Genomic DNA, 27132 nt, shown 5'->3' on the forward strand with positions numbered 1-27132 from the left:
TGCAAGTAAAGGATTGCCACCATAAATCCAGTATTTCAATCCTATTCTCATAATTCTAGTACGTGTTTGTTAATGATGCACTCCTAAACTTACTCAGAATTCCTACTGAGTTCAATGGCACTCCCATGTAAGTGGGTATAGGATTGCAGTCTAAGTGCAACTCAGAAGATGTCAAACAGCCTCTCTGTGGTGAGCGCTCTTTGATGTTGATACCATTTACATAGCAGAAAAATTCTCCATAATTATTCTTCCTTGTGTAAATTGCTAGTACTCATTGATTATAACTGATCACATTCTAGATCAGGCATAGGCAAACTCGGCCCTCCAGATGTTTTTGGACTACAACTCCCATCATCCCTAGCTAACAAGACAAGTGGTCAGGGATGATGGGAATTTTAGTCTCAAAACATCTGGAGAGCCGAGTTTGCCTATGCCTGTTCTAGATATTTCAGATATTAAACAAGGAACCTTTGTGCACTACAGACCAGTTCACATAATATTTATTTCATTCAAGTGAGCAGTTCCGACTACCCCCAAGTACGTGTTCATATGAATAAATCTAAGATACGAACAGAAAAATCATAGATTTGGTCATCAGAAATTCCTACAATTGCAGTAGCTAGAAAAATAGCCAAACTATTGACAGTACAACTAAGGCAATGAAAGGGTAACTATTAAGAGAACTGAAAGAAATGAAGTGTATATGGCAGCATGCTAAAATCTGAGCCCCTGGAATGGTGGGAAATAGAAATCTAAATATGTCCAGACACAATTGTGCTGTTTGGTAGGAGCCTTCCCACAGCACTGGAACTGCTCTATAAAAAGACAGCGTACACCTGAATGCAAAGTTTAACTCATTTATAACATGCACAAGTTATCACACTTACTGGTTTGGGCTGTGGTGCAGTACTCACTGTGAAATAAAAAAGAAATACAATTAATAAGCCTGGAATCATGCTATTAAAGCGGCATACTACTCAAACTCTTCTATAGTTAACAGAAAACTACTTCTGAAACATGACTGCAGTATAGAAAAAAAAGGAAAATGTTCTCATCAAGTCATCAACAGATTAAATTCCAACACTGAGCAGCATTGGAAGACAGGCATCTACTTAAATCACTCCTGCAACACTGAGAAGCTGTTCCAAACACTAAATTGTTACCTTCTTATGGAAGCAGAGAGAACTCGATGTCAGATTATTATACATAACAACAATTATGTTATCAATTGTCAGGCCACCCAACCCTTTTCAAAGTGAGGGGAATAATTACATGCAAGTGAGGCAACACAGCAGCACGTACACAGTATTTTAAACAGTGAACTGAGATGACACATAGGTAAGTCAAGAGTTCACTAAGTCCACTTCAAGTTCCATCAATTTCCAATTAACCACAGTCGTACCTTGGAAGTCAGCCTAGTTCTCAAACATTTTGGCTCCTGAACGATCAAAACCTGGAAGTGACTGTTCTGGTTTTCTAACATTCTTTTGGAAGCCGAATGTCCGAAAGACATTGGCTTCCTGCAGCCAATCAGAAGCTACACTTTGGTTTTCGAACGTTTTGGAAGTCAAACAGACTTCCGGAATGGATTCCGTTCGACTTCCAAGGTACGACTGTACTTGAAATAGTAAGTCACAGGTCCACAGGTCTGACAGTCCACAAAAATAATTTTCATTGGCCCCTGGCAGACCTATGTTTAATCAAGGGGTAAAAATGTTTAATAGACAAGAAAGAGCCTGACCACTGGAGAAGGACAGGGTTGTGACCCCTGGACCTCTGTTTTGAAAACTGACTGGTCTTGAAGAATACAGATACAGCCAGACATTAAACAGTTGTCATGGCTACTCCTCCGTAACCATACTCTTATGAAAGCTTCAGGTACAGTGTCCCACCTTGGCTGGTGACTGAAAAGGATGGAGTTTATGTAGTCTCAATAAAACACCACAGATTTGGTGGCGACCAAATTAGGAACACCCTCCCCGCTTTTACCATTAGTCAATGCTCTTCAAAAGTAATCCTGAGATACCGTTGCACAGCTCTTTGGCAGCACCAGGGAGGATTCAATTTCTGTATCAGATTTGTCTTAAAAGATTGAACACCTATAATAGTAAAGCCACTTAACGGAGAGTCTACTTATACATAATATATACGGAATGTATGATGGAAAGAATTTTTAAACTCTCTGGAGAACACAAGACTGAGCAAGGCATATCCAAGATGACCTCACTGCAGAGGTCTTCTAAATTGAATTTCTATAAACTCTTTTATACACAACGCAACAGAAGTTGGCCTATCATCAATTTAATTACATGAGATCAGAAACAGCATTTTAAATAATTCTCCAGCGTGGCAATTTACACACTTTTCATGAGCTCTATACATAACCATACAGCTAGTACTGCAATGAATATCTATTTTATAGACAAACTGAAATCATGTTCCATATTAATCATGTTCAGGGTGATCTAGACAGCTAATATTTGTCATATCCTAACAAACCACTTCAGAATGAACGGACTTTAAGCTAAAACACAAAAAGCACCTGCAGAGCCAGAAGGAGGGGGGGCTCCAGATCTCTGCCACTCTGTTGCTTCTGCAGCCAGCCTGCGGATATACTGGTCATTAACACACAGCAGAATGTTCTCTGGTTTAATATCAGTGTGGATAATCCGACACTTGGCGTGCAAATAGTCCAGTCCCTGCAAAACCTGCAGAGAACAAACAACAAAGGAAAGTCACATACAGGTGACAAAATGTCATTGTGTAACTTCCAAAGTATACTGAAGAGCCAGGATCTGGTAGTTGTGGTGCACAATGTGACCAAAAGCTTGATTTTATTATGAAGCAAGCAGTGAAAAAGCCAGGTTACTATGGAAACTATAGCAAAATGAGCGTTCTTTACTTGATCTTCAACCTACTGTTGCTGAAGGCGTAATTCCCATTCATTTTAGCACTATTCTTCTACTCTAGGCTTCGCCATCCTTCCCAGCTTTCATTTCTGTTCTTGAAGCATCAATTACAAATGGGACTTGCAACAAAGCGTTGCACAACACGTGTGTGTGTGTGTGTGTGTGTGTGTGTGTGTTATTCAATGGGATGATGCCTCCAGTATTATATGTTAACGTACAAGTGTGTGATAATATGAAGGGAAGATACATTTTGCAGCCTGAACAACACACCCAGTCAACCTTACATGGGAATAAGTCCCATTAGGGCTTACTTTCAAATAAGGATGCCTATGATCAGGTCAGGCCCTTGAGTGGAGGCACCACTGTGACATATTGGGATGTCCATTTCACAGCACTTTGCCAACTCCTTTTGCGTATCACCTGACTCGAGGGGCTGTTCCGTACTCACAGAATGAAGAAGCAGCAGGTCAGTGTGCCTCTTTGGTTCCACCTCCTTTAGTTGCACCCATTAGGGACCAGGGCAAGTGGACAGGGCAACTGAGCAACACCCCACCTATTACTCTAGTTAGGTGCTGTCACTCCATCTCCTCTTCACCTCTTCCCACAGCCAAAGTGTGGGGCAGAGAGAAGTGAGCAAACAAAGGATCCATCATCACCATCCAGTCTTTTGTTCCTGTGTGTGTAAGGCAGTTGGGGGATGGCACCCACCTGCCTCAGTTAGTAGCAAGAGTGCCCACATCTTCCCTTTGTTTCACTCTAGCTGTGTCTCCCTCCCCAAGTTTACCCACCCAAATGATTCCCTCCCCCTCAAAACGCACGCACGCACACACGCACACACACACTTTATATGAGCCCAACTGGAGCAAACAAAAATGCTCCTGGAGCAGTAAAGCACACATACACAGTCCTTTGCTTCCACTTTTGGGAACTGTGCTGCCTTTTTAGAAGAGTGCCTTGTGGTTTCCAGTGATATGCAATAACCTACCCTGTTTTGCTGCCAAATCAATCAGAACAGGATCACTGATTCTGCTATTAGATAGAATCTGATTCTGCTTTTAGACAGAAAGCATGAGAAAACTCTTGAACTGGGCTACTGATTCACAGCAGTTTCTTGTTAATTCTTAAATACTGTGTGAAGGACCTGATCTTGGGATCCCAGAGGATGTGATGCACAGGATATCCACCAATGAGAAGTCATTGTTACAATTTTGATCTGTTCCACCAGCCAAAAGTGCAGCAACTGACATCACAGAGTGTCTCCAGCTGCACGTCGGAGCACCAAACGCTTGACAGAAAACAACAAATTAGTCCCAAATGTAGTATATATAACATGCCTGGTGGATGATTCTTTTTACACAGAGTAGTGGAAGACCCTGATAATTTGATTTGATGATCCATTTCAGAAGATGGTGCCCCAAAACTTCAAACACCATGCAAATATCTGTAGCTGAGTCAAGGCTGAATTTCCCGGAACATTTACAAAGTCAGCTATTGCTGAATACATAGCAACACGGAAAAAGAAATTTCATGCTTAGTTATCGCGTATATACCCATTTCCCCCTGACTATCTGCATGTAGTTTTCTAGAATAGCTACACTTTGTGGCAATTTTACACAGCCCCCACCAGTGGTGTGGCATTCCTTGTGTGGCTTCCCCATGCTGTGCACTGCTGCCAGTTACCAAGAGGGAGAGGTAAAGCAATGGAGCGCTTGGTGTGGGTGCAGTGGTTGAGTCAGCCCAATGCTCCCCCCCACTGCACATCCACTGCACTCCCTGCCCCCCCCCCGGTAACCAGCAGCAATATATGACATTGGGAAGCCAGATGAGCAAGGCCGCAACATCCACCCCATTACAGTGGTACCTCGGGTTACAGACACTTCAGGTTACAGACTCTGCTAACCCAGAAATAGTACCTCGGATTAAAAACTTTGCTTCAGGATGAGAACAGAAATTGCGCAGCAGCAGGAGGCCCCATTAGCTAAAGTGGTGCTTCAGATTAAGAACAGTTTCAGGTTAAGAACGGACCTCCAGAATGAATTAAGTTCTTAACCCGAGGTACCACTGTACTGGTATTGCACCAGAAAGTATTCTAATTATTAATAGTCCTATGAATTTTCACTGGTGAATTCCACACACACAGGGATACAGAAATATTGTAAGGTGGTACAGATGAAGCTAAAGCCACATCAGTGGGAAAATCCAAACAATACTCTTACTTTTTCAAATTGTCTTCTCAACTTCCAACATTCAAAAAGGCTCTCAGAATTGCCACTCAGAATTAGAAAGGAAACCTTTTTGTAGGTTGTTTTCTTTATATCGCTGAAGGAAACTGAAAACATACTTGTGCCAAACGGCTACACGTTGTGAAATTTCATCACTGTGTAAGACAACCATTTATGTTTTAACCCAGTACTGTATTTTATTAAATCCCACATTTTGCTGTATTAAAGATCGCAGAAAAGTCTGGTTTTATTAAAAGGATACGGGAACCATTTACTCCTGAGATTTTGAAGTCATCTAATAACTGAACTACTCTCTCTCGGTTTGGGTCGTCTGGGTCAGTGTTGCGGACCTGTAGGGTGGGGGGAAATCAAACACCATAAAAAAATCATTTAATGCAGGTTCTATCTTTATCAAGTCCCATAGGTTTCCAAGACACTCTCCAGATTCTCACCCCACATTCTTATTTAGCAAATCAAATAATCAATTTATGTTAGCATTTCTGACTATTCTTGAGCAACTATGTCCATACTAACCTTGCCTTATGCCCCAGCCAGGGCGGAAAAACCCTTCATTAATCAATTCCTAAACAACACTGTCTAAGTAGCTGTACTAATGCTGTTACTTCTCATGAGCCTGCATGTACCTTTCCCTCCCTCCATAAAAATGACTGAAAATGTACTGCTGGATACATGAAAGGAAGATTACCAGCTAAGGTAATGGGATGACATGATACCTACAAATAATGGCACAAATAGCAAACCAAACTTGAGATGAATTACCCACTTGCAATAATTACAATAGCCATATCTTTAAGCAGCAGGCAGAAATTTTCATCTCTAACCAAGACTTTGACCTTTAATTATCTGTGGCCTTTTAGACGTGTGTGGGATGTTTTAAATGTATTCCACCCTCCTTGGTTTTAATATATCTCTTGTGGATTTTTTTTTTTTTTTGGTCTGTTTGGTTGGTTGGTTGTAAGTTGCTTTGGGCTGCCTTGGGCAAGATAAAACGACTAATCAATTTAATAAATAATCTTCTGTCATATTTTAAAATGCTCTGGAAACAGAGATAAAAATTGACCTTTACAAATTAAAGAAAAATAACAACAAATGCCTAATCTAATCCTGTGTACAGCATTCCCCTTTGTATCTAGTATGGAGCAAGAGATTATATTATGGCTGGGAGCCATTTGCTGATATTTTTTAAGGATATAATTTGAAATTGAATCATAATCATCTACTTGTGGATACTCACAGATTTCAGCAGTTTGATTTCATCCAATGCTGTTTCTGTGTAGTGTTCAGCACTCTTTACAACTTTCATTGCCACAAACCTCTTCCCCCTAAGTGGACACAAAGTTTAGTACTAAACTGCCTTCAGGAGTCAGATAACACTAACAGACCTAACAGACCTGAATGATCAGGATCATTTCCTACAAAATACAAAAGCAGGTTCTCTGTCACTCCTGAATGCATAATTTCCCCCGAGTTCCATAAAAAGTAAACTTGAAGAAATAATATGCAAGTGGGAATATGAATCAGTTTTCAGTTTGTACATAGAACTGTTACCATGTTATTATAATTATTTTTTTAAAGCATGAGATGAAACCTCTGGATCTGAAAACAAGGAGGAACATTCTGAGGAAAAATCTCATGTTGCTGGTCTTTAAGAATATTCTATGCAACTAGCAGAAATTCCTTCCAAAACGAAATAAGACTTACTGGATGTCCCATGATAACCACACTGTAGAAAAGTGTCCCCATCCCAGCTTCCGGATCACATGGTATCTTCCATTGAATAGATCCCCTATTTTAACAAGATGGTAGCCTCCTAGGAAATGTAAAAAGAGTTATTGGGTCAAGAACCCTCAGTGATATTGAGAATCTCACAGGTCAATCTACGCACCAGCCACTTTTAATCTCTCTTAAAAACAAAAGAAAAAAGCACATTGAGAACACACAATTGTTGGTAGAACCATGCAATTTCTTCATTTTAGATATCATGCAAATAAATCCTGACAGCTTACCAAAGAATAATACCAGGCACAATATAGACTAGATGGTGTGTTTTCCCTTCTCTTTTTTTTTTTTGTCAGCTTGGTATATATTTTTTTATTATTATTATTTTTTTATTAAAATTTTTCATAAAATCTCCAGTCATTTAATTTCCACATCACATATTTACAGTTATTGAACTTCCCTCAATTCCTCTGATAACCATCCATAGTTTTCCTTAGCCACGCATTTCTTAACTACAGTATCACCTTTAAGTAATTTTCCTTTTTTTTCCCCTATCCTCTTTTTCATTCTTGCAATATTTCTTGTTTTTTCACAAAGCTTCTTTAAAACACACTAGCGTTGTATGTTCCTCACACACTGTTTCCAAATACTCCTTAAATTTTCTCCAGTCCTCCAAAAACTTGTAGTCTTTTTGAAATCTAATTTTCCCCGTTAATTTATCCAGTTCTGCGTAATCTGTTAATTTTGTTCTCCATTCTTCCAGAGTCGTGTGTTTTCCCTTCTCAGCTTCTGCAGAGAAAATAGCTGTAGAGTGTGCTATTCCTCTATGTGGGAAGGATAAGCAGACCAGCATGGCTATGTGCAGGTGGTACAATCCCACTGGGAACTCTCAAATCTCTCGATTTTCTCACTAAATATACTCCACAATAAGAAAAAGTATCTTTTAAAAACACTACTGTTTAAGAAACTCCAAATGTCACATTAGCTATGACTTCTGGGATTGGGAGAGATAGAATGCATTGCTAACCGCTCTCTCCTAGCAGTAGCAAGAACATTTGGATTTAATAACGCTTTTCCTTCTCTCCATAAGAACAGGAATGCTACCCTGGGATTTTCTTTATTTGGTGAAGCACATGATGACACACCACTTGGCTGCAACTGCAGCTGAAAGGGGATGTTGATTTGTAAGGTCTAGTCACAATATTAAGAAGACCTGGTGGCTACTCTTCAAATCTCTTCATAAGATGCTGGGCTCATAACAGAACAGAATGACTCAGCTAAAGCATAGCAATATCCTTAAAAGAATGAGAGCCTAGCATGTCTCAAAGGTTTCCATGATGAGGAGCCTTAGCCATGAGATAAGAGAATGATCTGATGGGTAATCTACTCGGTATTACGGTCATACTGAGAACATGTCAATTCTATGTGCTACTACAGATGTGTATGTTTTGTTTAACCCATTTGTTAGCCATCTTAAATTAAAAAAAAAAAATTCTCAATTGGATGTCACCTACTGAATTCAGGAGGATTCCCAGGTTGCGTCCTTGGACTTGCAGGCAAAGTGCAACCCCACATCCAGAGCCAATTGAACCTTCTTTCTGGAGAAGACCAACTTCCCACCCACAGTATCTCCATTTTGTCTGAATTAAATTTCAGTTTGCCTGCCCTTGTTCATGTTAAAATTGCCTCCAGATACATAACTGACCACTAGTTTATTAAGAGAAGCCAATGGAGATGCATACATTCAAGCCCTGCCTTTGTTCAAAGAGCTTACTCAATATTTATCACAAAACAATCTAGAGAGAAGACGGGCATGGTGGGATCGGTTGCCAGTTGATGTATGAAGGTGTTTTTCGTTGAATTACTGACTTAGAGACTTGTTCCTCGACCTTGGCAATGCTGGATTAAGAAAAATTAGGACCTATGTGAGCTCCTATTAAAGAGCTCCCGTACACCATTCTGCCAATGCATTCTTGCCCCCTTCTCACATTACCTTTGTGCTATGGTTGCCACCACTATGGTGAACTGCAAAGGGTCCAACCATGTGGGAAGCTGAATATCTGAAGAGATTCACACATCATCCTAACCATCTAAATGGCATCATCAGCCAACCCAAATCTGCCCACCTCAAACAGGAGCTACTTCACACACACACACACACACACAAATCATTTTCTGACATTCACGCCAGGCAGCTACAGTACATCACTGTGATCCATGAGGGCAGCACCTCCATTTAGGCCCCCAAGCTGTACTTGTTACACCTACAAACATACTTCACAACAGCAGCAAGAGTTGTTTGCAATTGTGTGAACCTGCTTTTTAACAAGAAGGAAAGCTAACAATGCCATCTCATACATTGCTACAAAAAGATCCCATTAAATTAAAAGATGCTTACTCTCAGGTATACACAAAGGGGAAACAGGCAACATCCTACCTTTTAAGAAATGGCTTGGTGAACGTATTTCCTTGAAGCCTGGTTTGTTCAGCATGGGGAGTTTGTTATTAATTTTAAAAATACATTTCTGGATCACTATTTTGAATTAGATAATGCAAGGATTATAATGCAAGATCAAAGCAGGCTTGTATTTAAACACTTGCCTGGTTGCCATGGGCAACAAGGAATTTCATCCAGGTGAGTGACTGGGCTGCTGGAGGATCAATGGAGTGCTTCAACCCTTCTCTGGTAGCTTGCTGCATTTCTATGCTGGGCTTGGAGGAGGTTCCAGGGGTGGGGATGAGGGGCTGAGCACCCATTCCCTTCTCCAGCATCCTTTCTGTGCTGGACAGGGAGGTGGGGAAACTGCCTCCTTCTGTCAAGCAAAGAAACCAGGCAGACTGACACGAGGCAGAAGTCTGAACACTCCATCCCTCTTCTGACAGCCCACTGCCATTCCAAGCTAGCTGGTAATGGGTAAGCCCCCTCCGTGTTCAGCATTAAAAGCAAGAGGGTTCACATCAGGCTGCTCATTCCCTCTTGCTACCAGTCTACCATGTTTTCATATACAGGCACAGCAGGTGACACCCCCCCCCCCGCATGTCTAGCATAGAACACGCTGGCTGGCAATAGAAAGACAGAGAGATCCATGCCTTTGCTGCCAACCTGCTAAATTTCTATGCCGGGCAAACAGTACACCCACACAAAATGAAGTCAGTGGAGACATGACATGTTTTTCATTCAGTTTATTCCATTGAGCGGGATGCAAAGTATACCAGTTTGGGTAACTAGAGCCAGGATTGGGGACATACAGTCATGTTTGCAACATTTTACCATTGAGAATTCCGTGATGTGAAGGTATACATGTGGTATTTAAGAGGAGGAAATGTCTGTCGTTTGCCAATTCCTGTATGTCACTATGTCAGTGCTTTATATATAGCAAGTGGACCCAAAATGTACAGATTTATATGGTTATTAGAGGAAGCACAATCTCAGCACCTGAAGAGCAACCAATAGCTTTCTCTAGGTGTCGGCAGGTATCTAAAGGTACCAGTACAAATTAAATTGCTTCACCCAGTATTCTCTAGCACACACTGGGGGTCCTATACTGAGCTTCCTGCAAACTATGGATTGCAAACAGTAACTACCCTTGGGAATGCAGTCTCCCTCTGACCAGAACAATTCCCCCCCCCTACTTATTCCAAATTCTACCACTGCATTGGTAGATGGGTTAATCCAGTGTTGTCCCTGGCATTTTCTATGAGGATGATGTTGCTTTGGAATCTCACCCATCAACCTGCTGGAGAGGCTTACCAGACAACTACATAGTTTTTACTTTTCACTCGCCATGCTTATGAGCTATTAGGCTTTGTTTATTTCCTGGTTTCTGATGAATTTTATGGCTCCTAAAGTTCCATTTTTTGTTATTAAGTTTTTATTTCTGATGTTTGTTATGCAGTTTTGATGTTAACTGTAATGTCAGTTGTAAATATGGAGCATATATTAAATGGAAAGCTGGTGAAGTAGTAAAAAGTTAAATGAATAAAAATACTGAGAAATACCTTAAGCTAGCATATGTCTTGATGTATTAACTTTGATATGCTAAACAAACAAGGAGGATGTAGTCTGGTAGATGTCTGGTCTTATAAGAAGAAGCATTAGTCTATCAAGTCCCCATAGATGTTTTCCTTTTTCTATCTACAAAGCAAAATCACTTACTGGTTGACACACACGATGTACCAAACCAGGTTTACAACCTTAATTATTGGTCTAAAATTATGATACTCAAATTGTAAAATAAAACCTCTCACCTTTGCAGTAATCATTGGGATCTTCCTGCTCATCATCATCTGATCCCAGGATTTCCTCTTCTTGTTCAGGAAGATCATTCTCTGAATGGGCAGGAGGGCCTCGATGTTGGGTTTCTGGCCTAGGAGACATCGTAAGTTTGTAAGTCGTAAGCTTTTTATTGTGTGTACTTAGAGCAAAGGAAGAAAGAATATGCAAAGACTAAAATGCAGTTTGAGGTTGGATAATGATAGGCAAAAGAAATATTCCTAATTTTTAAAGAAGTAACTGAAATGCAGATGCATCACATCTATCTCAGTTCACTTTGGTTGGAACAAACCCTCTCAGCAGATACAACTTGTGCAGACAACTCCACATGCGCAGCAAGTACTGACACTCAAATTAGTACAGTTTCAAAAGATATCAGTCACATCAATGTCTAGAGCTGTCTTCATGGAGGATCAAATGTTGCACAGTACACCAATCACTCCCACTATGATTATGCCAGGTATTTGCCTTGCTCAGTCATGGGGATGGAGTCAACTGCACTTTTGCCAGGTACAGCTGTGCTTTGTGATGCATTTTGTCTGTAGCAGAATGTCCTAAGCTGGAGGCGCTGGGCCAAATGACTGCCCCTCTCCAAAAAATGCCAATCAAGAGGCGAGAGACTCAGGCAGAGAGTAATAGCAGCAAGAATTCAGGCTTGTAACTAACTACTCACCTTGTAGCTATAAGTAAACAGGAATTTCATACTGGCAAGGGAGTGAGCTGGTAGAGGATGGATCTCTCCATCCCTCCTCTGCCCAGTCCACTTGGTTTCCATGCCAACCATGGAGGAAGGAAAGCACCTACCTCCCTGATCAGTGTGAAAGCCAAGCAGGATGGTGGAGGGATGGTTCATTTTACATCTGGTTGATAGCAGGGTCCTTTGTTTTTGTTTTTTTTAAGAACTTTCATTTCCATGCTGGTTGTGGAGGGGCTTCCGTTCCTCTCCAGCCAGCAGGGAAATGCAGGCTGCCAGTGTCTCAATGGAACAGTAAACATTTCAACAGGGTAGTAGCTTTAGCAGCCTAATTTATCTGAAGGACCCTCTATACCTGTATGAATCTGCCCAAGATCAGAGTCCAAGACCCTGTCATAAGGCGGGTAGGTTCTAGGAACAGGGCTTTCTCAGTGGTGGTCCCAACCTTTCGAATTCCTCCCCAGGGAGATACGCATGGTCTCCTCATTACTGGCTTTCAAAAATATTTTAATAAAAAATAACAGGCATTCAGAAGGCTTCAGCAGTGTAGGATAGTGCTTAGGCTAAAAATAACTGCCAGTGGCTCACAGAAGACTTGCAGTGAAAACTGCTTGGTGATGGGTTCAGGATGAAGGGAAATTTTAGGATTCTGAATTATTTTCTATAGACAGCCCCTCAGATTGGCTTCAGTTTAGTCATCCTATTACAGGTTCCCAAATGCATTCCAGCCCTATAAGTGACTCAGTGTGCTTCCATGCAGTGGGACGAACCCATCTTTATGGCTCCCTAAAAACGGGAATTTCAAGCTACTGTATAGAGTGGCAGAAAAGAAAAACCCAATCTTTCAGCAGAAAGAAAAATAGTCATGCATATCTAGAAACATGTAACTACAACTTGCATGCTGTCAACTAGTACTTGTCAGGCTTTAGACTGACTGCTACAGTGATCCATGACATATTATATTTGAATACCAAGAGAAACATACTTATATCTAGTCACTCCCTGGATTTTGTTTGTTAAATACTGAGTTGCTCAGCTGATCATAAGGCATAAATCAATGCTCTGAAGGTCCCCAACCCTCTGGAGAAGATTTTTGCGTGTGCACAGGGTTGTTAGTGGTAGGGGGAATAGCCAAAAATTGCTTCCCTCTTCATTCTCTTCTTATTGACAGCTATGTGACAACATTATATAAAACACATAACAGTTATTTTACAGAGTAACAAATAAACCTTTTGTAAAGTAACTGGTTTCACAAAACAATTGTGAAATACAGCTATCGCGGGGTTTGGTGTAGGGATGTTCAAACAAAAATAAATAAATCAGCATACTTGCAAAGAGTGCTCATGTACACTTCTGGAACATTTTACATACATTCTAAACTGACTGTTCCCTCCACACACTCATCTCTTGAAGATTTATTTAAACTCCCTACACCTTTCTTTGGCAAAAATTAGAAGTTGTAAATATTCACAGTTAGCCTAATGCGGGCAGAGCACATACAGGAATAAACACAAAATCAAATGTTAAACAAGAGTTAAGACAATTGCAGACAATGATTTTTAAAAATCATAACGCTACCCAATAAATCTCAAACCTAGAGAGGAAATGAATAAGGATGAAATCAATGTGATCCCTCTAGAAGCCACACCCATCACAGCAAATCTCTTCATTAATTACGTCATAACTATGGGAACGCTGAATTGTTAAGGTTTACTAGATCGGTTTTTAATGACAGAACGTTCTAGGGTCTGCATCGACAAGGAATTAGGTAAGCCTTAAAGCTATTTTTCCAGGCAAAAACGCTGTTTGAAATTCCCTGAATATTCTGCAATCACACATCTCTTCCACAAGCACAATCTTCCTGCAGCAAAGAAGTTACTAGAAAGCCTTCATAAAGCTTTTGAGAACTATCCTGATCCTTTATCTAAAGGAAGTCTGAATGTCTTATCACTGAGTGATGTTACAAAGACTCAGAGAGCTCAATATCTTTGCAATTAATTATTTCAAGTCCTTATACTTTCAAAATGAGAGTGAACTATTATTTGCCAGGGAGTGAAAAAGACCACATAACATTGCAGAGATGTGATTGCCTTTCAAAGGCAATATTTTCTCTCTAATGTTTCTTGGAAAGTATGTGCACTTTTGCTACTGAATCTTTTAAAAATGCTCAATACAATCCCCACAACTGCTCCTGCCCCACCCTCCTAAAATGTATCCCTCCTAAAATGTACCCCAAACGGGCATGGGCAAGGATGGTAAAACATGCATAGGAGGTACAAAGACCTTATTTTAATACATCATTTGATTCTAAACAATGATTTATTTGAGCAAATTGTTCCTAAGAAGAGAAACCTGAAAGCATCTTCTGATTCATTTAAACGATTTAGAAGTCAGCTTGTAAGCAGGGACAAAAGGCTGATGTGAGAGTTCCAGAGACTGCATTTCAATGAATAAGAAACAGACAGCTGTCAGAACTGCTACGCTGCTAGAAACACATCAAATGCTAACAGAAGCCTTGAATGAATCCATTTTAACATATCAGAACATTTGGCAGACATCCACCCCAACAAGCACCTTGGGCTTCTGAACATCTACTTGCTTTTACAACCTAACTTCATTGGATTTGTTCTTAAGCTAAGCATGTGGTAAGATTACATGCTAGGGGAGGGCGACAATTGAATCAGTGTCCTCAGGAAGATTTATGAGCTTAAACGGAATTCAGAGAAGTCCTCATTGAGGCAGCCAAACTCCCTTTTTTCCATCTGGGTTTTAAATAATGCTGTAAAAGGCAAGCTTACCTGCACGAAGCACGAACTCCCATTGATGAAGGTATCTCTGAAGTCGGGCCAACAGTTTTCGAAAGAGCCATCAAAAATTAAATGGCACCCTGGTGCAAGTAATAGCGGTACATAAATTGCAAGCAGAGGGCTGGTTCTTCCTGAACACAGCAAAGCTTTGTGCAAAAGCAAGAGAGAAAAGGAATTTGCCTCCACCACCTAGCTGCAGATGCATAGCACTGCATTGCAGGTAAATGCCTTGCAGCATCACTGAAGAGAGTTGCTCTCAGCTAATTTGCTTCCTGAAAAATTTAGCCATGCTCTGGAATGACCTAAAACTCATTCTATTCTTTTGATGCTGACCAACTTCCAAAGTCTTTCCAGATATACTAACTATGCAGCCTAACTGAAGTGAAGCTCCGAGTTTCCTGTTCAATAATAAATTTCCTTCAGAACTTTGAAAGAAAAGAGTATCACAGTATTGATTATACTGTATGAGCACAAGAGCTCAAAGTATTAGCTTCTCTGTGCCAGTAGGTGCCAATTATTTTTCTAGCTCTGCTCAAAACAATTCTATGGAAAAGATGGAAGACAATTTTCATATAGGCATCCCAACCTAAACAAGACAAGCTTCTCATATGTTCTTATTAAGAAATAAACAAACTGGACAATTGCAGAGGCAGGTGCCAGTATCATTCTTGGCTATTGTTGGGTACTTCTGCAACATATTTAGCCTTTCAGTTCATGCTGGCATTTCAGTGATTAACTGAACTGATGAGCTATGAAAACCAAACAGCAACGCATCTGTCTATGTAAAAAGCAGTATACAGCTGAAAAGGCAGAGAAAAAGTTACACGAACCAAGACAAATGAAGATGCAGCTGAAATACAGTCTGAATAAGTGTGGTCAGCGGCTCCGCCTGCAAACGCATTCAAGTTCCAGCTTGCACATCTTATTCATGAAATAAGCACTAATTTGTGCTGTAACATTCCAGGTATAGCAAGGTACACTGCCATTGCCTCCTCTACCAACAGATCTACTCAGGAGAACAACAGAAGCTCTTGCTTGCAAGTGAATCTGCCTGGCTTCAGTTAGCCTGCTGCAGCTTTTCTTCTCAAACAGATCGGCAAAGAAAGAAGTACTACAGTCGTACCTTGGTTTTCAAACAGCTTAGTTCTCAAATGTTTTGGCTCCTGAACGCCGTAAACCCGGAAGTGGCTGTTTTGGTTTGCGAACTATTTTTGGAAGCTGAATGTCTGACAGGGCTTTCGATTGGCTGCAGGAGGTTCCTGCAGCCAATCAGAAGCCGCACTTTGGTTTCCAAACATTTTGGAAGTCGAACGGACTTCTGGAAAGGATTCAGTTTGACTTCCAAGGTACGACTATACTTACTGTGAGAAAACAGACTGAAGTCTTTTACAGCTTGTGAATCTGCTTGCAACTAAATGCTAAAACCAAACGGTTACTCTTAGGTAATTCCTTAGTTGCTCTGGGTGGGCGTAGAATGCATGCAAGTAAAAAGTGATACAAGAACTTAACCAAGGAAAAGAGGGACAAACTCTAAAGACTTCCTCCCATGAAAATTAGATGGTGAAAACACAGCCAAAGACTGGAATCCTATATGCATTTACATGGGATTAAACACCCATGTACGCAATAGAACTTCTTTTGAAGAATCAAATAACTAGTTCCACTCACTGAAGAGGGTCTGGGGCTTGAGATTCTCAAATGGCAACTCTCCCAACCCCTAGCCAATGTTACACAACAAGCCTTTTGAAACTAAAAGAATCTTTCAAACACAGTTTGTTATATGGCATGAGGCTTGCTGTTCAAAATTACAAAATTTACTGGGCATGCTTTTTGGATCCCAGACTTGATTGCATATGCAATTCATATAACCAACAGTCCTTAGCTAACTCTGATTCTAGTTATTCATGCATAAGCCCCATTCAATGTATGGGGTTCACTGGTGCAGAACTGGTAGCAGAATTGCCATACTGTTTCATTTAATAATCTAGATAAAGTAGGCTTCTGATTATGTCTTCACAAGATATACATCATACAGTCGTACCTTGGTTCTCAAACAATGCGTTCTGGGAGTCCATTCGACTCCCAGAACAGTTCAAAAACCAAGGAAGCAGCTTCTGATTGGCTGCAGGAGCGTCCTGCAGCCAATCGGAAGCCGTGCCAGACATTCGGTTTCCGAAAATTGTTTGAAGACTGGAACACTCACTTCTGGTTTTTTTAATCATTCGGGAACCAAAACATAGGAATTCCAAGGCGTTCGGCAACCAAGGTATGACTGTACTGTCTTACAGTATGCATGCTTAGTCTTTTACTGTAATCTACATTCTCCATATTTAAATGTATGGAGAATGCAGTAAGGTTCATATTCTATGAAGAAAAACCAGTCAAGTTCTTGTTCTTAAAAGTTATAATTAAGCAAAAACTCTTGCTTCCTCTCCCACAGACCTGAGAATAGAAGGCTTTCTATTTTCTTAAAGAAAACATGCCAATTAATCACTAGCTTTAGAACTATAAAACTGTGTGACTTCTATCACTGAGAAACAACCATAGGGTAGTTCTATTTTATCTATTCTACTTATACCAGAGAACACATACCAGAGTAATTAATTTATTTCTTCCTTCAGGCATTCATTCTCAGGATGAATGCCACCAAACTGTGTTCGAACAATAATAATGCATAAAGAAATAAGGTGATGCACTCCCAACCTGTCTGTAACCATTAACTGTTCTAGACAGAAATTCAGAAGAAACAGATTAAAAAAATAAAAGGCCAATTAACATGTAGCTTCTCATCACAAGGTGAAACAATGAACATTCAAGCATTTCATTAGACACCATGCTGATTTATGAGTGAAGACAGCATGTTCTTCAAAGGTGGGGATGAGGTGAAAAAAGCACTTGTATTCATGAGCATTTTACTCCCAGCAAGTAGGAATTTGGGGTTTAAGGGATCTCACCCTTGTCTCTCTGCCTATAGGAAGCAAGACAACAAAGAAGGAAAAACAGTATTGCAGGAGTGTCTTGCCCTCACACTCCTACATATTTTCCCACTCATTCAGTAGTGCCAGCGATGTCAGAAGAACAGAACACACGGCACAGAACACAGACCAGACATATACAGATGGATCTGTGTATTAATGTTAAAACAATTCATGGTTGTGGAGAGCAAAAAAATTAGACCCAGCACACAGAATGGCTGCATTTACTTAAAGGGAAACAGCATTAGTTTATTGTATATCTATGGCTCAGAAGGATATGTCATCTATATTGCTTTCTCAGTTATACATGCAAAAAAGTATAATTCCATGGAGGTCCCTAATGGCCACATACTCACAGACCTCTAGGCACTCTTTCCTCTACAGACAGAAGGGCAAGTGGATATCTCCCTTATTACCTACAGCCTTAGCATTTCCTCAGTGCTCTCCACCATAATTAGCCCTGAAGTACAGGGATTTGGGGACTCTTGTGACCCTGCAAAGAAGGGTGTGTCACTCTCGTTTTTTTAATTGCAAGAGGGGGGAAATGCTGCATCTCCACACTAACAAAAATGCACAGAGGTAGCAGCAAGAACAACTGCTTGCTTTCCGAAGTTCTGGGAGGGAAATGAACCTTCGTTGATGCATTCTAGCTAATGCAGGCAACTAATGCTCACAACCAGTAGGACCTGTACTGGTGACATACTGACTAGGCCTGTGGGTTATAAATGCATTAAATATATTTTAAAAGGTGTAGGTAGTTATGTAAAACCACCACCTTGGAACACATTAAAAAGCAGGAAGCCCAGGCTCCCACTCAGAGTACACTTGTCAAGAAGCTTCACCTGGTCCCAACTGACAAGTGTATGGAAGACATGTTTTCAAACATTCGTAGCATACTTGTGTGTGTGAAGAGGCCCGCAGGGTACACACACAACAAAACAGTAGTTCTACGTATAAGCTCCAATGTTATCAGAAGGAAACCCATGGCCAGAAAGCAGCACATATTTTGCAGTGATCACAGGTTATAATCACAGAAAGCACTCAATATGTATTGCCATTTATCACCTCCATATTTGACTTTTGCCTTGACTTGAATGCTCTCTTTTCTTTTAAAGTGTATTGGCTTTTAGCAGAGATCTGATATTTGACTGTCAAATACCACATGCACTGCTGGCAGCTTGTTGGTAACCACTTGCCTGGTTATGAGCAAGGCTTACCTCTGTGCAGGGAAGCCTGATAAAAACTACTGCTTTTAGAAGACAGATGACTAACATTAGTATGTGCAGGCGGGTGGGTTAGAAACATTTTGCACAATTATATGCAAGTCAACATTGTATATTTAAATGCTTCTTAAATTTAAAATATATTTTGATAAATCACTGATAGCATTGTATACATAGTAACATAGCTGCTGCTCAAAATTATTCCAAAAAGAAGGCATTATTTAAAGCCTGTTCTTTTAAATTTATGTTTGATGTTAACAAATAAGCCTATCCATCAGGTTCAGTGGCAAAATCACACAAGCAGCAGCATTGAGCAGAGAAATCCACCTAGGGCTCAAAGATCCATTTCTTCTGCCAACCAACTCAAGTGTATGGATGGGCATCAATTGGGAGTAGGGAAGAATGAAAAAGGAAGGCATGGGAAACATGCACAGATCCTGTTATACTTCTTCCACACATACCACAGCTGAGGAGAAATGGGGCTCTGTTGAAACCCATGGGGTTTTGCAGTTCAGTATATATTGTGTCCTAAGCCTAACTTTGTTACAGCAAAATTCAACCACTTCTCTTCCTCTATGATAAAGGATAGCCATGGCTATTTTAAGGCTCTCGGAACTGCCAGAGTATTAGCCATCTTACATATGAAGATTCACGACATGTTAGCTGCAGAAACAGCGATAAACAACTTTATGTCAAGTCCTTGATTTTTTGACAAGAACGGAACATTTTTTATTGTTCTTTTCTATAAGCAATTAAAAAACCGGAACTCTCTCAGAGCACTAGCATTAAATGGGAAGCTACCTTGGCTGAACATGTTATAAAAACCACTCTACTTAAGCCACTATATGAATTTGTAAATAATGGTTTTGAGTTGTATAATTAAGTTAACTGTTGGACAGCTCTTTTAATTTTTACTAGAATGCTTCCACAGTGCACGACAGCTTTGAAAACATAGAAGAGCGAGCTTGGGAAATTTGGGATTCAATTTCTGAATATTACTAGCTTGCCACAACTTTGCAGTAAACCTTCATGCAGTGGGTTATCACTATGGATTCAATCTAAATAGAGTAAAATATTTGAGACAAGAGACTACACTGAAAACAGTGCTACAACTATTAAAACTTTGCAATCACAGCATGATTTCAGAAAGCATTATTTTAGACACAAAAATTGACTTGACTGTTCAGAAGTGACAGAAATGCTACATGGACAAAAAATAGTGAAGTGAACAATGGATGAGAAGAGGCATAAGGTAGGTCAATAAATGAAGCCACTTGACACCAAGTCAGAATATTGGTGCACATAGACTAGGTCTATCTGGTTTTCCAATTGCTCAGAAGCAAATATTTCCCCCACTATTGCTACCTGAGTTAATTTAACTGCAGATTCCAGCAACTGAAACTAGGATCATCTACAAAGCAGTACTTCATTATTGCTTTTCTCCAATCAGAGATGCCAGATTTGGGAGCTTTTTGTGCACTGCATGAGAACTGGAGAAATATGAATAATGAAGGGCAGGACATAACAAACCAAGGGCAACCCAGTCAGATGGGTGGGGTACAAATTAACAACAACAACAACTAATAACCATTTGATAATGCAGACAAAGGGGTTCAATTCAGGCCTATTTCAAAGTCAATGGGAAATAAAAAAATTATTAGAGCATTTAATGGCATATGATGGCATCTACACATGTAAGCTTCCAGTGACTGTGCAGTACAATCCTTTGAAATTTTACTCAGAAGTCTCACTTAAACGGGGCTTGAGTCTTGTAAATAATCCTCCCCCTCCACCTCAAGTTACTAGCTTGCAAAAACTTTTACTCCTCTCACTTTCCCACATGTAACTCCTGCTTGCATATGGGTACTTGGCTAGTGCTTAAACAAGGGATTACTTTCCTTAATATTCCAGGCTTAAAGAACTTTCAGAGAGCACTATCAACTCTGATAATTACTCGCACTAAATAATGCACATTCTCTGGCTCCATTTTCTTAATCTGAAACCACTTGCCGCTTAACACACACAGAACACAATCTTATCCACACTTAACTGATTTCAGTGGGACTTCTCAGTAAAATTTCAGAGAACTAGCCTATCAATTTAGTCCACCAAAGTCAGTCTACAGCAGCTACATAGAGTACGGTATGGTCAAACCTCTTTTCGAGTTATAGTAACAGGGTGAAAAAGAGAAGACTTCCCTCTTCTATGTGATATCTGAAATGTTTAAAGTAAGTTACACCCTTCAGTTTGAGTGGGATTATTAAATACTCTTATTACAGTATTAAACTACACAGAGAACATATGTCTATTGCATTTTAGTTTGCTGAATTTACGGGCAATCTTAGATGTTCAGAAGTTAGTGCACCATTTTGAACATGTTTCAAGCTTCTTGGATCTACAAGGCCAGAACAGCTTATTATGACTATGCAAATAACACTTGAAATCCAGGGCTAGCCAGAACGGCTTGCTATACAATATAAATGTAAATCTCAGGGTCACAATTCAAATTCTGCTTGCACCAGGCTGGGGGGCTCAATTAAGCAGAGATCTTGCTTCCTGCAGCCCTGCCAGCCTCTGCCTGCAGAGTGACATCGGCATCGCTCTGCCAGTGTGGTTTCCCATTTTGCCTGCTAAACTTGTGGGCAGAATTGCTGCTGGTGGGGAGGGGGACTTTCTGGGATGGCAGACATTCAAGACAGAGGGCTGAGCAAGCCTTACAGCTGTCATGTGACAGCAGCAGGCCTGATTGCCAGCCAGTATGTGCTGCAAGGCTGCAGATGCTGCAGTGGCCCTGTTGGACAGCGCCCAGGGCTTGGATTTCACCCTACTACGGTTTAAAATGTATAGAAATAAATAACATATTTGATCCATTAAGTTTATCTACTATTTTAGATTAAAATATTATCCTTGGAAAAGGAGACGAGAATATTACCAGCAAGCTGATAGGCACCCAGAGACAAATTTAATGGTGCCCACTTAAAATATGCACAAGATGCAGAAGAGGGCATATCACTCATGTGAGTTTATGCGCTTTTAACACTGAGGCTACCCTCAGGATGTAAAGAGTCACTTAGAATTGGAAAATCTGGAAGATTTCTCATTACCATGCAACCAAGGCTACCAGGCTGGCTTCTGCACAACATTTCAGGAAATTATTGTCACTGTCCAGGACACCATTCCATTTTGTTTAAGGCAGTAGGGTCACACTTACTTTCTCTGGGCTTTTTCCTTCTTGGCTTTAGTCCGCTTCTTCCGGGCTTGCAATGCTAGAACTAGGAAGAAACAGAGGGAAGAAGAAGAAGAAGAAGAAGAAGAAGAAGAAGGGGTGGGGCAAGAGTCAGTAAGCTTTTGTTCAGGGTGAAAAAGAAGGGCACATTATTTGCATCATCAAACCTATCCGGTTTATTTTGTTCTAAGATTAACCCCCTCTTCCCTAGAAGCAGCATTAATCCAAGAACAAACCAGATTCGTGAGACACGTGCTCATAATAGACTCATTGTACCCATATTTATAATATTTTTTTTTAAAAAAATCCCCAAACACGTTACTGGAGGAGACAGGCGATAATGTCACCCTCTTTTATCTCATACGAGGTAGCGGGGTGGAGGCCGAGGAAGGGAAGCCTAAGGGCCGGACATTTGCCAGGATACCCGAAGACTGGCAGTTAGGATCCGTGAGAAGAACTCTGCGAATAACAGCGGGACCTGACAAAAGGAAACCGACGCCCGATCTCGTGTGAATTGGGGCAACAACCAGGGACGCGGAGGAAGCGAGCCGCCAAGACCCAGAAAGCTGAAGCCTGACTAGAAGAGCCGAGGGGCCGAGGGCGGCGGGCGAGGGGGGGGGGGGCGGCGAGGGGCGGCAGCGGGGAGGGGTGAGGCTGGCCGGGAGGCGGCGGCGGGGCCAGGCGCACTCACCTTTCCGCTCCATGGCGGCTAGAGACAGCAGCCCCCGCGACCCCCCGCGCGTGCGCTCCAAGGATAGTTCCTGCGCCTGCGCTGGCCGCGGGCGAGCCGGTCGGCGCGTGCGTACGACGGGTATCTTCGCGCGCCGTTGCGCGCGCCACCAGATCTCCTCGCCGCCGCCGCTGCTGCTGCTGTCACTTCCTCCCGAGCTGGGGCTCCCGGGGAAGGCCACTCCCCCTGGCTCTTCCAAACGCGTGCGGCGCCGCCCCCTGCTCTGCGTGACAGGCAGGAGCCGGAGCCGGGCGTCAGGCCCCTCGCCCGCCTCCCCTTGTCCCATGGGCGGAGCGCATGCGCCTCGCGGTGTCCCAGCCCACCGCTCGCTTCCCCGGGGCTTCGCCGGATTTAACTAGGGCCAAGGGAGGTGGGGGCGGCGTAAAAAGTGGCCTAGCGCGTATACAAGTAACTGCGTGTGCTGTCGCCGGAGATGGGATTGTGACGTGCCCGCCACGCGTTCTGGCTCCGGGCGGGTTTTCCAGCTTCACGCGTAGCCGGAATGGGAGGGAGGGATGTGTTCTGCTATGGACCCCTTGCGCCACCAGGTTGCGCGATGACTCGCAGCAACTGAAATTAACGTTCGAATTCTCGAATTAAACTTTCCCCCCCTTTTCTTTCACAATTTACATGACTTTGTACAAATGCGTGGCTTACTCCGTGGGAACTTTTAGAAGTTATTTCAATGTATGCAGCTTATTAAAAAATGAATTTAGTGTACACATGTTATCCTCAACAATGGTTAGAAGCCAACAGTTGGGTGCTACCAGTTCTATTTGCAAGAAACAGGAAAGGCAACTGGTGCTGCGTACGTGCAACAAGCAACGTTGCATCTGGATGGTGAATGAAAGCAGCCTAGCTTGTCACTGCAGATAGTGACAAATAGCTTTCTGGCTAGAAAGATTGGACAGTCCTGCAAAATGAAGCCAAAAATGGCTTATCTTCTGAGTTTATGCCAACATAAGACCCAGCATAGGACTCTAAGCAATAAACGATCAGAGGTCATAGCTAATTTATCTGGCTTGTCAGGGGAAAGGGGGGCGTGTGTAGAAACAGTACGAAGGCAAAATTTACGTCCATTGCTGCACGCACTTTTGCCTCAGGCTCTGACCACCACGAAAATGGCCCCCAGAAGAAGGGAATGCAGCCCATGAGCTGGAAAACGGTTCATCATCCCGCATTAACCAATAACAAGGAAGACTGTGTTGTTAGCTACCACAATTTACTAGCAGAGGACTGTAACTCAAATGCTTGCTATGAAGAGAATTGCTATGAAGAGAATTCCAACGATTATTTGTTAACGAACATTATGTACAACTGCAAGCACAAAACAGCTAATGCGCTTCTTCCCCGGGGGCACAGAAAACACGGGAGGAGGAAGTCACAAGGTGGCGGGTGTGAGCCTTCCTTCCGAGAAGGCACCTGTCCAAGTTCCCGCTGCCTTAAGCAGCAGCACCTGGAAACCTTAAACCCTGGCCAGCATCACGCTCCACCCTTCCTCTTCCTCCTCCTCTTTCCTTCTCGCCTCCTTCCAGATCTCGCGAGACGCTCCCCTCTTTCTGGTTGCGCTCATCATAGGGCGCTGGAGCTGGGTTCCATATTGGGGCATCGCCTCAAAGCTCTTTCCGCGCCGTGGGTCTCGCGAGACCTCTGCAATCGGGGACTTAGGAAGAGGTCGGGAGAAGTCAGGCAGCAGCAGCTCCTCCTCCTCGTCGTTGCTGCTTGGCTTTGCCTCCTCCCGCTCCGCTCAGTGCAAGGTCTGCTCTCCTCAGGGGGACCACTCGCGCCCACCTGTTAGGCTCCCTGACTTGGGGCTGTGCAGGAGGCCGCGGGGTTGCAACCCGACAGACGGCGGGAGGCAGAAGAGCCCCGCTTGGCCTGGCCTTCCCCTCCGACCGCGGGGCGGGGTTGGGGTGTCGGCGGCGGCGGCACGAGGCCAGTTACTGAGGCGGCGGCTGGGCGCGAGCGACCTCTTTACCCTCGGAGCAGGAAACCCCCTTTCTCCGAAGGGGGAGGAGCCAACGGTTCTGCTCGAGGGTCTTCCCCCCCCCCCCCCCACTCCCGGCCGCGCTGGGTGGGGCGGGCTCGGGGTCGAGATGACCCAAGAGCGGCCCAAGTTCTACCGGCAGGAGCTGAACAAGACGGTCTGGGAAGTGCCTGAGCGTTACCAGAACCTCTCTCCGGTGGGCTCCGGGGCTTACGGCTCCGTCTGGTAAGTTGCTGCCGCTCTCCCGGGGGCGGGGGGGGGAGGCTTGGGGAAACTTCGCTACTCGCACGCTCCCTTATCCCCCGCAGCCCTTCGTGCGTACGGGAAAGCGGCCTTAGAAGGCGGTGGATCTCGCATGTGTCCACACCCAGTCCTCCTTGCAAAAGGAAGTCGGTTAGATCCTGTGATTCCGAGGGACCGGCTCTCGGTTGCAAATACTAAAAGAAAAAGCGTTGCCTGTTTGGTTCTCTTGCACTGTAATGCTGGGGCAGTGCAAGTTAGCAGCAGAAGTAGTAGAGGCGTTTGATGTACTTGTCGCTCCGTCTGCTGCAGTGCCTTGATCTCCGTCACTTCTTCCCGTAACCGCTATGAACTCATTCCCTACTTATTTGGGAACGCACAACCCGTGAAGTCCACAGTTGAGCAATGTCTCCAGAAGCAATCAAAATGTGCACCAAACAGTGGCTTTCTTCAAGTTCTCCAGTTTTCAAAAGGCATTATGTTAAGCATCTGATGCATGACCCTTTATTTTGCTTTGTGGTGCCAAGATTATTGGCTTTGGTAGGAAATGACTTCTTGATTATTTTAGTTGCATTTGGCTTGCAAACTGTTGGGTGTTTAATGAGGTTTGGTTTTTTAGCAGAATCTTGAAAACAAAGATAAAGCAATATTCTCAACACTGCACAATTAAATAACTTGTAATTAGTCATTATTTTTTGCATTTTATTCCAGCACTCCTCGAAGAAGCTAAGGGGTTATGTACATAGTTTCTTCCCCCACCCTTCTTTATTCTCACAAGTCTGTGAGGTAGGATAGGCTGGTATCTCAATAAACACCATGAACCTGGATCTCCCCCAGTTTCTTACACTGATCTTGCTGGGAATTGGAGTAGGGAATAAGAGTTTACTTGCAACTAGGGAAGATGTATAATGAAGAGGTTGAGTGCAAAGCTGCTGAAGGAAAAACAGCTGGCGAGGGGTAGCAGAGATTGGCAGGAGAGGAATTTGTGATTCACCTCCTCATGATGTCATAGGCACTATCCATAGATGTTTGACTTCACTACCACATTCCTCACAGCAAAATATGTATTACAGTTAGACTGCCAGGACAAAACATAGAAACCTATTCAAGAATCCAACAATAAATGGATGTTGTCTTGGCTACAGAACACCTAAGCCTCTTGGGCTTGCCAATCAGAAGGTCAGCGGTTCGAATCTTTGCAACGGGGTGAGCTCCCATTGCTCTGTTCCAGCTTCTGCCAACCCAGCAGTTCGAAAGCATGCCATTGCAAGTAGATAAATAGGTACCACTGCAGCGGGAAGGTAAATGGTGTTTCTGTGCGCTCTAGGATTTGTCACAATGTCCTGTTGCACCAGAAGCGGTTTAGTCATTCTGGCTAAGAGATGTAAGTATTTTTGTATATAAAACAACATAACCATTGCAAGTTCAAGGTAGTCATAACTTCTTTGGTAACAAATACTTGAATTGTACTCATCAGACTACCAGCCTTCTGTGATAGTTTAGCTAGAGTTACATACCTTATTTACGTGGCACAGTAAACTAGTGAATGGTTTGCAGTGAAAGTACCAGTCTGAGCCACCTTGTTCCTCTATGCTAGCCCAGTCTCTGGCTTAACATTGTGTCCAAACCAAGGGTTGTGGTTTATTTCCTTCCAGACAAACACTATGATCTGTAGCAAAGGTTTGTTCTTGACTTGGGAGGAGCAAACTAGCTCATGTGATAACTGAAAACAAAGACTCAGACTCTGTGTATTTGTGTTCTTCTGCAGCTACATAGCACCGTTCTTTTAATTGTAGATATTAAGCCAATTTACTGCTTTAAACAAAACTCGAGAGTTCTTGTTCTGCATTTTTTCCTAGAAAAACATATCTTGATCTAAACTGTTTTATTATTTCATGTCTCGTTTGAAACAATATTTCACTTGCTTGTGTTTTGTCAGGTAAGAACAATATCATGAGACAAGTTCTCATAGGAGAAAACAATGAAATTTTGTTTTTTAAACACCTGCAACATAGATCCTGGTGGCCTCAGAAATTTGCATTCATTGATGACTGATAGGCAGGTGTGGTTCATTACACCATTGCCGTGGTAGGATAGGAATGTATA

At 42.4% G+C, this 27132-nt stretch overlaps 2 protein-coding genes across 4 annotated transcripts in view; one reads left to right on the forward strand and one right to left on the reverse strand.

Annotated features, from left to right (window-relative positions):
- Positions 1-23100, reverse strand: part of SRPK1 (SRSF protein kinase 1) — a 31549-nt gene extending 8449 nt beyond the window's left edge. The window contains exons 1-9 of one of the 2 annotated variants that reach the window (XM_028733974.2): positions 22761-23100; positions 22055-22115; positions 11120-11238; positions 6854-6962; positions 6387-6474; positions 5394-5481; positions 4244-4350; positions 2543-2708; positions 888-913 (exon numbers count right to left, since the gene is read on the reverse strand). In XM_028733974.2, the coding sequence (XP_028589807.2) occupies positions 888-913; positions 2543-2708; positions 4244-4350; positions 5394-5481; positions 6387-6474; positions 6854-6962; positions 11120-11238; positions 22055-22115; positions 22761-23085 (1089 nt within the window). In that variant the 5' untranslated portion in view covers positions 23086-23100. Of the gene's footprint in view, positions 1-887; positions 914-2542; positions 2709-4243; positions 4351-5393; positions 5482-6386; positions 6475-6853; positions 6963-11119; positions 11239-14636; positions 14675-22054; positions 22116-22760 lie in introns of those variants that run through there. The other variant, XM_077928863.1, reaches the window with a different exon arrangement.
- Positions 23101-24743: 1643 nt separating this feature from the next.
- MAPK14 (mitogen-activated protein kinase 14) overlaps positions 24744-27132 on the forward strand; it is a 31166-nt gene continuing 28777 nt past the window's right edge. For both annotated transcript variants that reach the window (XM_028733976.2, XM_028733975.2), the window contains exon 1: positions 24744-25011. In XM_028733976.2, coding sequence (XP_028589809.1) covers positions 24896-25011 — 116 coding nt within the window. In that variant the 5' untranslated portion in view covers positions 24744-24895. The remainder of the gene's footprint in view (positions 25012-27132) is intronic.

Source organism: Podarcis muralis, chromosome 5 (assembly GCF_964188315.1).
Source record: "Podarcis muralis chromosome 5, rPodMur119.hap1.1, whole genome shotgun sequence".
In the NCBI taxonomy this organism is placed as follows: Eukaryota; Metazoa; Chordata; class Lepidosauria; order Squamata; family Lacertidae; genus Podarcis; species Podarcis muralis.